This window comes from Alosa sapidissima, chromosome 1 (assembly GCF_018492685.1).
Source record: "Alosa sapidissima isolate fAloSap1 chromosome 1, fAloSap1.pri, whole genome shotgun sequence".
Classification (NCBI taxonomy): Eukaryota; Metazoa; Chordata; class Actinopteri; order Clupeiformes; family Clupeidae; genus Alosa; species Alosa sapidissima.
Genome location: NC_055957.1, coordinates 52,469,305 through 52,481,856, shown reverse-complemented (window position 1 = coordinate 52,481,856; position 12,552 = coordinate 52,469,305). Strand labels below are relative to the sequence as shown.

The window sequence follows — 12,552 nt, the reverse complement described above, 5'->3', positions numbered from 1 at the left end:
ATTGGAGATGTGCATACTATCAATGCTCCAGCATGTGCTCCTTGCAATAGCTTCAACATATGTTCCATCCACTAGAGTTGAACTTAATTCCAGACCCCCATAAGCATCTGGCAACCCTAAACTCTTCACCCTGGTGTGCTGGCACATTTTGTGTGTTTGCCCTGACTATTTGTTTGCCATTAGAGAGCAAAGTGTTTGGCGTGTGCATTCTGATGGCCACCTGCTGTGTGGTGTGTGCTGTTCTACCTGAGACGTTCTGCTGCTCAACTGAACTCTATGTGGCTTCTCTGTGAGCTGGAATCAGTTGTGGGGGAGGTGGGAGGAAGAGCTCCTGAGGCAGCCTATCAGGAAAGGGCACCGGAGAGTAAATCTTCCTTTTCCCTTTTCTGTCTCTTTTTTCCCCTCCCTATCTCTCTCTCTCTCTCTCTCTCTCTCTCTCTCTCTTCATCCCTCTCTTTCGCTTTTTCTCTCTCTCCCTCCCTCTGTCTCTCTCTCTCTCTCTTTGCCATGTGTAGGGCTTAGCCAGAGCTGCTGGAGTGCATGCACACAGCAGAGCCACAGCAAAGCAACTGTCAAACAGTAATCATCTGTGCCGTGCGTCTCGTTAAAACCGAGCACAGACTTCACTCCACTCAGAGATTATGCTCCGCAGTGGCTGGCTTGTGCTTGACCGGCATCGGCCGCGGCTAGATTAGGGATCAGTTTTTGGCAGGCTCGGGGATCATTAAGGGATCGTTTTCTTCATAAAGCGAGTGAAGTGATTAAGGAGAGCTGGACAGTGGTGGGCAGACCGTGGTTGGTGGGAGAAAGGGAGGGAGTGAGTGAAAGAGAGAGAGAGAGAGAGAGCGCTGGACACTACCATGTGTGTTGTGTGTTTATGTGAGTGTGAGTGCATGTGTGTGTGAGAGAGCGAACTGAGTTTGAGACAGCAGAGCGCTCGGTGTGAGAGACGACCACAGGCTACTGGAGTGCAGAGCGGAAGGCATCGGGACGCAGAAGCACTGAACCCGTCAGCTGGGGGAGCGGAGCTGTGAGAGCTCACCTTATCCTCATCCTCATCTTCATCCTCATCCTCATCCTCATCGTTACACATGTGGAGTCTCCAGCAGCCAGGGAAGGGGGAAGGAGACAGCTAAAGACGCAGCGTCTGAGCTCCGGCCTCCGCGTCCGACACAAGCGGCTCTCATAACATCAGAGGAAGAAGAGCAGATATTCTGGTTCCAGAGGGGCGTGACATTCATCAGACACCGATCATTACCAAAGCGGGATGTTAACCAGGAACGCTGTGCTGCCACCCAGAAGAATCCTCATTCCACTCTAGGGTCACCTGGTAACCTGACCTCTCCCACCCCAACGCCCCACTTTCTTTTACTTTCCCTTCCACCCTATCGCTCCCAATCCCACGAGTGACCTCTGCAAGACAAACTAGACAGCCCTCCCGCCAAAAGATCGCCAATCCTGGAGCACCTCTCTGCAACCCTTCCCTGGAAAAAGTCAAAGATGATGTCCAAGCCGTCACGCCTGGCCAAGCCTTCCAAGTCGTCCGGCCGCAAGGAGCCACCAGGCAGCCGCTCGCGGATGCTGAGCGTGGGGGAGAGGCTGATGAGGGCTGGCAGCGAGGGCAACCTGGTCAGACCAAGAGCCACGCTCCAGCAGCAGCAGGCTGGCCACCACGAGTCCCACAGGAGTGTCTCACCCCTGGCTAAAGGTAGGAGCAGAGCATGATATGGACATGCATATGCTCTCTCTCTCTCTCTCTCTCTCTCTCTCTCTCTCTCTCTCTCTCTCTCTCTCTCTCTCTCTAGATTTCTATCTCTCTCTAACATTCTATCTCTCTCTCACACTCTCTCTCTCTCTCACCCTCGCTCTGTGTTAAAGGGAGTGCACATGCTAAGTGTGGTTGGCAGGGCTCCAGTAGGTTATTTTTACGTTGTGAGGTTCACACTGTACAGATCACCCCTGGTGGTGAGAAATAGGTCATGCCTTTATGTTGCATTGTCATGTAAACAATTGTGTCTGTAGCACAACAGAATACAACTGCAGGGTGCTCCCATGCTTTCCTGTCTGTTGATGCCTCCTGTCTCACACACACTCTTTCACCAGATTTGCTCTCTCTTTCTTTCTCTTGCTCTCTCTCTTCATCTCTCCTTCTCTCTCAGATTTGCTCTCTCTTACTATCTTTCTGTGCACACACTCACACACTGCATACAGCATGACCTGAGCTTAGATGAGCATGCCTGAGGAGTGGGTCTTTAAGTACTGGGCATTCCTGTCTGAAGCAGTGTCCCGCTGGTATTGTTCACCGGATGCCCTCTCTGCATGTGGGGGATTAAGGAGCAGCTCGGGCTTTCAGTGTCCACTTTGCTGATTAGTAACATTCCCGTCATGATCATCACATTCTCTCTCTCTCTCTCTCTCTCTCTCTCTCCTCTCTCTCTCTCTCTCTCTCTCTCTCTCTCCTCTCTCTCTCTCTCTCTCACACACACACTCACTCACTCACTCTCTCTCTCTCACACACTAACACACACACACACACACACACACTAATACACATAGACACACAATCATATCGATACCTATGTATGCATATGTAACCTTGATGAAATTGCCAAGCCAACAGATGTATCGTCTTCCCTATATGAAGTATGAAAATACTTTACCCTGCCTGACAATGCAGTAATACCTCTGAGCGTATTGTTACCTTATTGTTGTAAGCCCTGTGTGTTGTTTACTAAAGCCATTGTACATGGCCATTTCATTGCCAGAGTCGCTCTGTGCTTTGTGGATGTTTAGTGTACACGTGTGTAGGGCTCCATACAGTTGGCATTTAAAGCAGCTGTGCTGTGGCGCTGTCTGCTAGGTACCCTGGAGGAAGGTCGAGCGTGTCCAGTGCCCTGGTGAGCTCTGGGGAGTGAAGAGTGCTGCGCTGCACTCAGGACTCCTGGGAAAGAGTGGGCCTGGAGCCCCAGCAGGCTCTTTGGCTCTGGTGCTCACATCAGGGAGTGCGAATGCCCCCAGTGAGCCTGCGGCGTGGTGGTGGCACCCACGGGTCTCAGCTCCACACCAGCCCTCTTGACTCTCTTTGACTTTATCATCTTGGCGCCCTCTTCGCTTTCATTACCACAAGGCAGCGTCTGCCAGAGAGCCATGCTGTGGACCCAGATCCGCCACTCAGGCATTCGTGCATGCGTCTAATGCCACCAGGTGGAGCACGGAGCACAGGTTTGCCTTGTTATGGGTGATATAATCATCATGCATGATTTTGTACACGTCGGGAAAGACAACAATGCAGTTCAGCATTTTGGAGGGGTGACGCCGGATACGTTCTGTCAGCACCCGACCACCGGAAAACGATGTGCCAGAAGTCTCCCATCCCCACCCACCAGCAGCAGGCCGCCTGTCTCAGAGACATTAGCAGTCCTCACACGCCGCCACCGTACAGGCCTGACATTTCCAGCGCTGGCTGGCTGGACAGGCAGTTCCACCCCACACAGCCCGGAAGGCTCCATCTCGCCTGAAAAGTGGGGAAAAAAAACAGTTCCCTGTAAAGGCCCCACTGCATTCTGGGGCTGGAAACAACAGTCCGGATTTATTCCACCCCTCAGGCGTCCCCTGTTCTCACTCTGACAGTCATTTTCCTGTGGAGCTCTGTGGTCACGAGTCCCACCCTCATGTCCACCAGACCTTTCAACACAATGTTTTCTTTTTATATATATCAGTGTAATTTGCAGTGTTTCAGTAGAATGACATGTGCTCTTCTGGTCCAAAAGTTGTTTCTTTTCTGAAAATAGAATGACTGAAGGAAGTCAAGGGAATATACTATTTGAACAGTCTCTTTTATGATTACTAGAGCACCACTAGCCACCATAAAGCATTCTTTATCAGGGGCATATTGAAAGATAGTACGACAATTACTATGTATAGTTTTGTGTACTTCACAGCGCTCTTAGCTTGGAAATCTATAATTCTAATACTATAATAGCATGAATCCTAGCGTTACTGTGGCTGCAATCTGAGTCACATTACTACTGTGGTGGTGGGCGGTGCTGCCTTGCATGTACCTGCTCCCTGGCGAGGTCTTGTTTGTCTTCATCATGCCCAGTGATCTGTGAATGACGCATTTAATGATACCGTTTTTCATCGGTGATCTCAGGCGCTCAGAGCAGATTGCAGGGCTTGGCAGAGGACACAGCCTTGCGACTGGGCAGTTGCTTGAACGCCTGCGTGGGGCTTTCTTTCTCACCCCTGCCGCTGAAGCATATGCCTCCGTTTATCCAGCCATGATATCTTCCTCTTGATTACAGATTAAACACTCTCCAAGCTGGGCAAGATGTGCCGCTGCCTGGGGCATCTCAGCAGCCAGATTGCTGTAGAAACGTTTCATCTGTTTCTCAAACGCAGGCCGACGGTAGTTCAGATCGCCATCTCCGAAGGTAATCGGAGGTGTTGCTCATGGTCCTGCACACTGTAGGGCTAACACAGCTGCAGTGCTAATTGTGCATTAAAATGAGGAAACTAAATGTTCCGTTTTAACTGTGGCACTTCCCGACTGTGGTGGGAGTGTAAAAGAAAATCTGGAAAGCAAATGATATTTATCATAATTAGATGATGGCTCGGTGCCGAGTGCCGAGTGCCGAGTGGTGTAGCTGCCCTTCTCCTCTCTGCTCTGTGGCACGGGAAAATGTCCTCCATTACACCCCTCAGTAAATCTTCTGGAACACTGAATTGGTTCGCCCCGTTCTTTTCTGATGACTTACTACTTGCCACTACCTCACAGCCAAAGATAGAAACAGGTCATTTTAAATATGAGTTGACTTTGCTTGCTTTATTGGAGTGTGTGTGTGTGTGTGTGTGTGTGTGAATTTTGTAATTACAGAAAGAAACTCACACATTCTTACTCATAATCCAAGCTTACGCAAGCACAAGATTTTAGCTGAGGATGTCATATGCAAGGCATAAGCGAAGGACATTGAGTTTTGTGAGCTCTAATATGTGTATGTGTATTGTGTGTGCCGTTGTGTGTGTGTGTGTGTGTGTGTGTGTGTGTGTGTGTGTCTGCCTGTCAGAAGATATTTGAGGATGGCTTAGTGCACTGTTTTGTATGCATCACACAAAATCACCTCCTACATAGGATAATGAAGGAGCCCTGTCCTCCCCCATCTCTGTTGTACTACTAAAGCATGGATTTGAGCTACAGGACACTAATTAAGGCCTAGCAAATCACATAATGCTGAATACCCTTGTTATTTAAACGAGTAGAAACGTTCTCCATTAACTATATTGCTAGTATTGAGTATACAATACCACATTGGTCTTTGTGAATATTCCATGGTTAGGGATGTTAATGGCACAATGCTAGATGGAATGTATGTTAAGTGTCCATGGTTATTGTTGGTGATGCCAGCTCTTTACAAGATGTATCCATGACTAATAAGCAGTCCCTCAGGTCTTTACCTATCTTTCAGCCCACACCAAATACATTCATAGTTTGCTGTAAATAACTCTATCCCTTAACACAAGTGACTGAGGCAGCAATACAACTGTGTAACAGGAGGAATTTGACTGATGATAACACAGAATGTGAATCAGTAGGTCATGGCCTTTTCAGCTCTGCAGAACCCAACATGTCACAATGGAGAGTTCTAATTAACTGTGTTCTAATGCCCCTCATTGAAGAGCTGACCATTGTGCATGACCACTCTGCTGTCTTGCTCTTTCTCTCACACACTCACACACATACACACACACACACACACACTCACACACATACACACACAATACTATCTCAACATGTCTCTTTTTGTCTCTCTCGCATTCTTTGTGTCTCCCACACGCAGGTCCACTCTCTAGTTGCATAACTAACCTCCCTAATTCTGCTACCCAAAGTATCCATGTAATGCAGCAATTATGCCGATCTCCATGTGTCACCACGCCAGTCTAATCCACAGGAAGTGATTCAGTCTGACAGCTGTGTGGTCTCATGCCGAGACAGACATTTGCTTTAGCCAATCAGCCCGCACGATGCCTGCAACAGCACCTCCCAAGCTGTCCTCTCCTTCCCACCCTCCATCTCCTCCCGCCCCTCCCTCTTTTTAAGCTCCTGGGACAAGTGATGCACAGTTCCATGGCACGCACACACACACACACACTCTTACTCATTCACACACGGACACACACAATGCTCATCCCAAACAGCTGTTCACTCAAGTTAGTCTCCAGGCCGGCTGCTTGTTGGGAGTGATTTAGGTGATGGCCTGTGATGTTCCCCTCAGCTTCTCAGCCTCCACAACAGCCGCAGCCACAGCTCTGTCCAGAGCACTCGGGCAGCTGTTTAGGAATCTTTAGAGCTACGCTAGGTCTGACGACAGAGCACAGGAATAACGAGGGGACTGCTCACTTAACATGATGTGTAAACAAACAAACGAACAAAGTGAATAACCGAGCCCTATCCTCTGTGCTGCTCCAGTCTGCCTCTCTTCCCAGATGTCAGCTGTGGTCACTTTCCCCTGAGCTGCAGCTCTAGACATGGCTGTGGTGGCTGAGGTGAGGGCCTCTGCTGCGGCCCTCTAATCTCTAATCCTTCCCTGGCCATAGGCGCTAACGGAGCCTGTGAGCCGCTGTGGGAAGACGGGGATAATGTTCCCAGGCAGGCGCACACAGAACTGCTGGGCTCCGTGGTTGGGAGGGAGGGAGGGGCGCTACTCCACACACCACAGAGGAGGAGCAGGCGTCATACTTTCATGTGAGGAAAACATGTTGCAGTCATGGAGCCACATGACACAGAGAATTTGAAATGGAGAGGGAGGGATATCGATGTGAAAGTGCTACTAGAGGAAAACAATGGCTTTTGATCGAATATACACACATATATATATACTGTATATATAAATATATGGCTTTAGAACATAAGAATGTATACATAAATATCTGAGTTTCAACAATTACTGTGAGCAACCAAGGGGAGAGCATGAAGGACTTGAAGTTTCAAGAGTAGGGGATGGAGAGAAGTTGAGAAGTTAGTTATTTTCCAGTGCATGGCAACACCTTATTATGTACCGCTATGTGTTACATCTAGTTTGACAACAGACATCTAGTGAGCCACATGATATCCCACTATTTAGAAAGATAGAACAAATAGCTGGAGGGAGCACAACCATGGTTGTCAGGGAGCCTTCGGGGCTGGCTCCTAGGGAGGAGGAGGGGGGTTGCGGTGCAGCCTCCGTCCCCCACCCCTCCACCACCGCTGCCTGTCTGCCCTGTGCGGTTTATTTGTCTAGCACTTAGACAGCTGGCCTGCTGGTCGGGAGAACTCCGAGCCAGTCTGACAAAAGTCATCTGTTACCGATTCCACATTCTTGGCCAAGAGGACTGCGATGGTCAACGCCGTCCGCCAGCCAGCGGAGCAGTCCAGCTTATGCCCGGCTTCGAGATTTATCCCTCGTTTCAGGCAGGCCGCGTCTGGTGAATGCTGGTGTGCCATAAAGCAAACACCAGTCACACTACACGCAGAGTGCCTGCTTTGAGTGGAGTGGGCTGTGTTGTCTCACCTCGCCTCGTCTGAATGTTAAATGTGCTTTGTGGACTCATGTTTCATTGGTCACAGACAGAGAGATACTACAGTAGAATGTAGAGAAATGCCATTAGTTGCTCAACTTCTTCTTGACAAAGAAAGAAACAATAACAAGATTTAATAACAGAAACAATAGCAAAACAGCAGTGGAATGCTCTGTGGCTGTTAAAAGAGTTTGCTGAGTTTGTCCATTTGGCAATGTTGCCAATGAGATTAGCTTTGGCCATATGAAACCTTACCCAGTGATTCCACAGTGGCCAGTGAACCATGCGGCACGCTTTCATCAAGCGCTCAGCAGCAGGTTAGGAATGCAGTCACTGTTAATGGTTAACTCTCGTTTTAAGCACAGGAGATGGAATTCACCTTTTTTCCAAATGGCAGATGCTAATGAGGTCTAACCTCACTGTTGGCTGAGTCCATGTTTGTTTGTCTGCTTATTTATTTATTTACAAATGTATTTATTTATTTATTTATTTATTTATTTGGTAAGCTGTCTCAGCTTGTTAGCACATGTTTTTCAGTTGGGTGTGTATGTGTGCGTGCAGCGGGACTGAACAATGGATATTTGGTCAATAACCAAGTGTTCAAGGGTGGCCAAGAAAACAAAGGCTGCATGCACTGTGCTCTGTCCGTAGCTCAAACAGAGAGACATTTCCTGTGGACTGTGTTCTTAAGGTTTAAAGTCACCCCATTGCAAATATCAGTAAATCTGTACATGTAATTGCACATCGCCTTTTTCCTTGTTGCAGCTTTTCTTTCGCACACCCATACAGCATCTCATACTCCCGCATCTCTGATAGGATCTGACAAATGACAGATTCTATTCAGTAACATGAATGGCTCTGCAGACGTAGAGCGCGTCAGATTCAACAACAAACATGGTGCCGGTATCAGATCGGCTGTCAGGAGTGTCTGCATGATTTCTCACTCCTCCTCCTCCTTGGTCAGACGTTTCAGGCCTCCTGTGTGTGACCTTGTCCTGCCCCCCCCACCCCCACCCCCACCCCCACCCCCCCCTCCTCCTCCCGCCTTCCTCACCCTCCCCTAGTGTGTTTGGAGTGCTTTTTCATCTCTGCCCTATCTGTCTTCACTCTTAGCTCAAATGTTTTCTTTGCCTTTTCAGTATTCCTCTCTGCTTTGTCCAGTGGTTAGATCAACAGGGCTTTGAAGTGTTGCCGAACTGACGGTCATGTTCCCTCACATGTTTTTTGTTCTTATTAGCTCACCAAAATTCATGAAAGTTGTCATTGTGTCTGTCTGGAGTCTATGAAGACATTGATTTGTAATGACATATACTAGCATCTTGATCAAAAACATTAGTGATATTCATGTTGTAGATCTTGTTTCAGCAAACATAAGGACCGGTCTACTGCTGCGCTGGGCTTTCTGTTTGCTGGGTGTGGCATTTCCCCACTCTAATGTTGTGCCCCCTCATCATCTCCAATGGATATCACACACCACACCATCCTCTGAATCAAGAACTTTCCATCTCACCATGTTCACAGCTGTCTCCCCCTGTTAGTGACCCTAAGTAGGAACTCATGCACATACAAAAAGGGGGAAAAAAATCCCTTCAACCACCCAGAATTTTTCCTGCCCTCTGTAATGCAATCTGCAGTTTTTCCTCCTCTGTAAGCACAGTCCTTCCCTCGCTTCCTCTCGTTCGCTAGGGTGTGTAGTGAACCGTCACATCGGCACGGCAGACCAGAGATCCCGCTCGGGGGCACGAGTGAACCAGATCAATCAGCTCGGCTTTGTCAACGGGCGCGCGGACCCCTCCGCCGCTGCTCCTTGCATCTGTGTCTCCCCGTGCCGTGCACCGCTCACCCGGCCTGTCACACGGGAGACCTTACGTGTCACATCCTTTTGGCAGGCTCCCAGTTTGAGAAATCCTCGCCGCGGCCAGGCCTGTAGGAACCCATCAAATTCCCTAGGTGTATTTTTAGGACTGTCCGTGCGCGCCCGCCGCTCCGAGCTGGAAAAGTGCACCCGTGCAACCTAAGATCGACGGTGGATGTCAGAGTATTATGGAGGCTCTAGCTCCACCTCCTCAGTCCCCCAGAGGCAGATGGGTTTCTCTTTGCTGATGGCTCAGAACACCTCTGTGTTTTCCATCTGAAAACAAAATGCTTTACAATGGTGCGGACGCCACCAAGCCCCAGGGTAGAATAGAATAGTTAAATATAAATGCTGGAGCATAGCCAAGGAGCTCAGGGCAAGGCTTCAGTAAACACACACACACACACACACACACTCTCTCTCTCTCCGGGCCTGATTCAGGCAGACCTAGAGTTTACTCGTGCAATAGAATCAAGATCAGTTCACAATTTGGATTTGTGGGCAACTTTATTTACCCTTCCACCGACAACCGAGCAGCAAGGTAATCTACAACATTACATAAGAATAACGGTGTGTTTCTCATAAACCCAGACTAACTCACCAGAAGCATGCCTAATAGTCATTTCACGAGGAGGAAATTGGGGCTGTTGACATAAAATTACATTAAGGTAGAGAACAAAACCACGTTGCTCTGTCTCTCTGCTTCATCAGGAATTCACACTCTGCCTCGTGTTTTAAATGTCTGCGCTCGCTGTCTCTTGGGTTATGGTAAAGTTCTCGAAGCATCCACTTGATTTAAAATGTCAGCATTGCCCACTGGAGTATTCTGGAGTTTTGCTATCATGCAAGCTTTAGACAATCCTTCAAATGCCTTCACTAGCCTGCGTGCATGCAGAATAGTTACACCAGAAGGCAAAGATAATATTACATTAAAGGTCCACATTCTATAAATAACATGAAAGATACTGTGTGTCTGTCTGTGGTATAGTTTTTCCAATGATGGTGTCATCCAAGATAGCACCTGTGAATCAACTCTTTACCTAGAGGCAAAGCCTGTTCTAGCCATTCAGTTTTTCTTCCTCAGAAACTCATATTGGCAGGGCTTATGCTTTTAGGCTGGGCTTAGGTCAGTAGAGAGAGAGGGGGGGAGAGAGAGAGAGATGCTTTCACTCTTACGCTGCAAGATTTTCTGAGGAAATAAATGTGATGTCATGGCATTTCTGGGGAATGAGTCTGTCAGTCCTGGCTTTGCCTTCCAGCCAACTCCACTTTTTTATCCATGGGTTTACATCAAATATTCATGCCATTCTCTTCATCTATTTGTTTGTTGTCTTGGTTACTCATGCAGGCAAGAGTACATAAAGCTCATTCAGATGTTACATTGTGTTACTTTTAGGCTAAGCAGTGCCGTCTTCAATAGCACACACATTAAGGCTGCCACGGACGGACAGGGCTGTGGAGGATGGTGTGGTGAAGCATCTGACTGTAGGAATAATGATTGTAGTCAGTGAAAACTGCCACTGAGACAGAGGAGCAGGGCTATGAGGTAGCATGGGGCAGTCACAAGAGGCCTGAGTCTTGGCCAGTAAATCAGTGGGTGTGCCCACTCCTCTGAGACAGAAACAGAGAAAGGGAGCGACAGACAGAGAGAGAGAGAGAAGGAAAGGAAGGATAACGTCAGGAAATGAGTGATTAACTCCAACATGGATCTCTAAGCAACCATGAACAGTTCCTGCAAACAAAGACAGGTGCTGGTAATGTATAAGAATGGCTGTGTTGAGGTTATTGTTTTGAGTTTGCACTCTGTGTGAAAACATGCGGTTAGTTGATTCAACCAGGGAAGCCCGATGGTTTTAGCATTTTGTGTCCTAAAACAATAGAAGGCCGTCAACAGCAACAAAACTGTCCCTTGCTCTTTGTGCTGTGCAGGTGTGTTACAATCCCATAATCTCAGGCAGCCTCTGTGTTGTTCTCAGTCAAGGCTCATGGTTGGGGTGTGTGTGAGCAGGGGTGAGACGCCCAGCCCCGTCTGTTTTGAAATGTGAGGATGAAGTCACTCATCTGTAGGAGCCCAATCTCCTTTGTCCTGCATGAACCTCAGGAAGAAGAGACCACACCTTTGTTGGAGGAGTGAAACAGAGGATGTGCCCCCCCCCCCCCCCCATCACAACCACCACCACCATTCCACTCTTTCTTACACTCTCTCTCACACACACATACTGAAATAAGGTTAGTGATTCCTTAGCAAGAGTTCTACAAGCATTGTCCCTCTCCTCCACCCACCCACTCACTTTTTTTCTCTCTAACTCTTGCTCTCTACTTTCTCTCTCTCCCTCTCTCTCTCTCTTCTCTCCCCCTCACACACACATGCACATGAGAACACACAGACACCCTCCCTCAAATGCACAAACACCTCCCACCACCCACCCCCATCCCCAACCCCCAAACACACACACACACACATACACACACACACACACACACACACATACACACATACACACATACACAACTTACATAAACATTCTCTCAGTAGAGAGGCCACTGAAAAGCTGGCTGGCTGAACTGGGTTGGCACAGTGGAGGAAGGGCAGGCCACTCGAGCACAGTCCTACACAACAGAACGCAGCACGGCCAAAGAGTGGACAGGAAGAGCCCGAGCCACCGGAGGGGAGGGATATACACATACATACACACTCACACACACTCACTCATTCACTATTGCAGCCGGATAACACTCTACAGAGCTGGAGACTTTCTCAGAGAAGGAGGGTGAGTGCACTCCAACAATACAGAGAACTAGAGAATCAGCTGGAGGCATATCAGGCAGCTCGATAAACAAAATTGATGTTTTTCTTAAGAAGTAGTTTGTTTGTTGAAGCAGCATAGCTCTATCTTGTGACTGAATCTTTACAATGTCTGCTGTAGACTTAGAGCTGAGGTTTTGCAGGAAGTGGCTGAATAAGATCAGATTAGCAAAGACTTTATACAAAAAGTATAAACGGAAGTTTGAACTGATCAGAAACTTGATTTTGTGTGTGTTTCATAAGCTTAACATATTAGGTAGCCAACAGTAATATGTGTGGGATCCTGAAAATATATATTTATTTTTCCATGGTGATGTTAAACTCATTATATTGTCCG

At 48.1% G+C, this 12,552-nt stretch overlaps 1 protein-coding gene across 8 annotated transcripts in view; it reads left to right on the top strand.

Moving 5' to 3' along the window:
• The first annotated feature begins 910 nt into the window (after positions 1-910).
• The window catches only part of si:ch211-207d6.2 (sickle tail protein), a 52,822-nt gene continuing 41,180 nt past the window's right edge, over positions 911-12,552 (top strand). For 5 of the 8 annotated variants that reach the window (XM_042071134.1, XM_042071181.1, XM_042071125.1 and 2 more), the window contains exon 1: positions 911-1,708. In XM_042071134.1, coding sequence (XP_041927068.1) covers positions 1,501-1,708 — 208 coding nt within the window. In that variant the 5' untranslated portion in view covers positions 911-1,500. Of the gene's footprint in view, positions 1,709-12,003; positions 12,181-12,552 lie in introns of those variants that run through there. The other 3 variants (XM_042071152.1, XM_042071144.1, XM_042071161.1) reach the window with 2 other exon arrangements.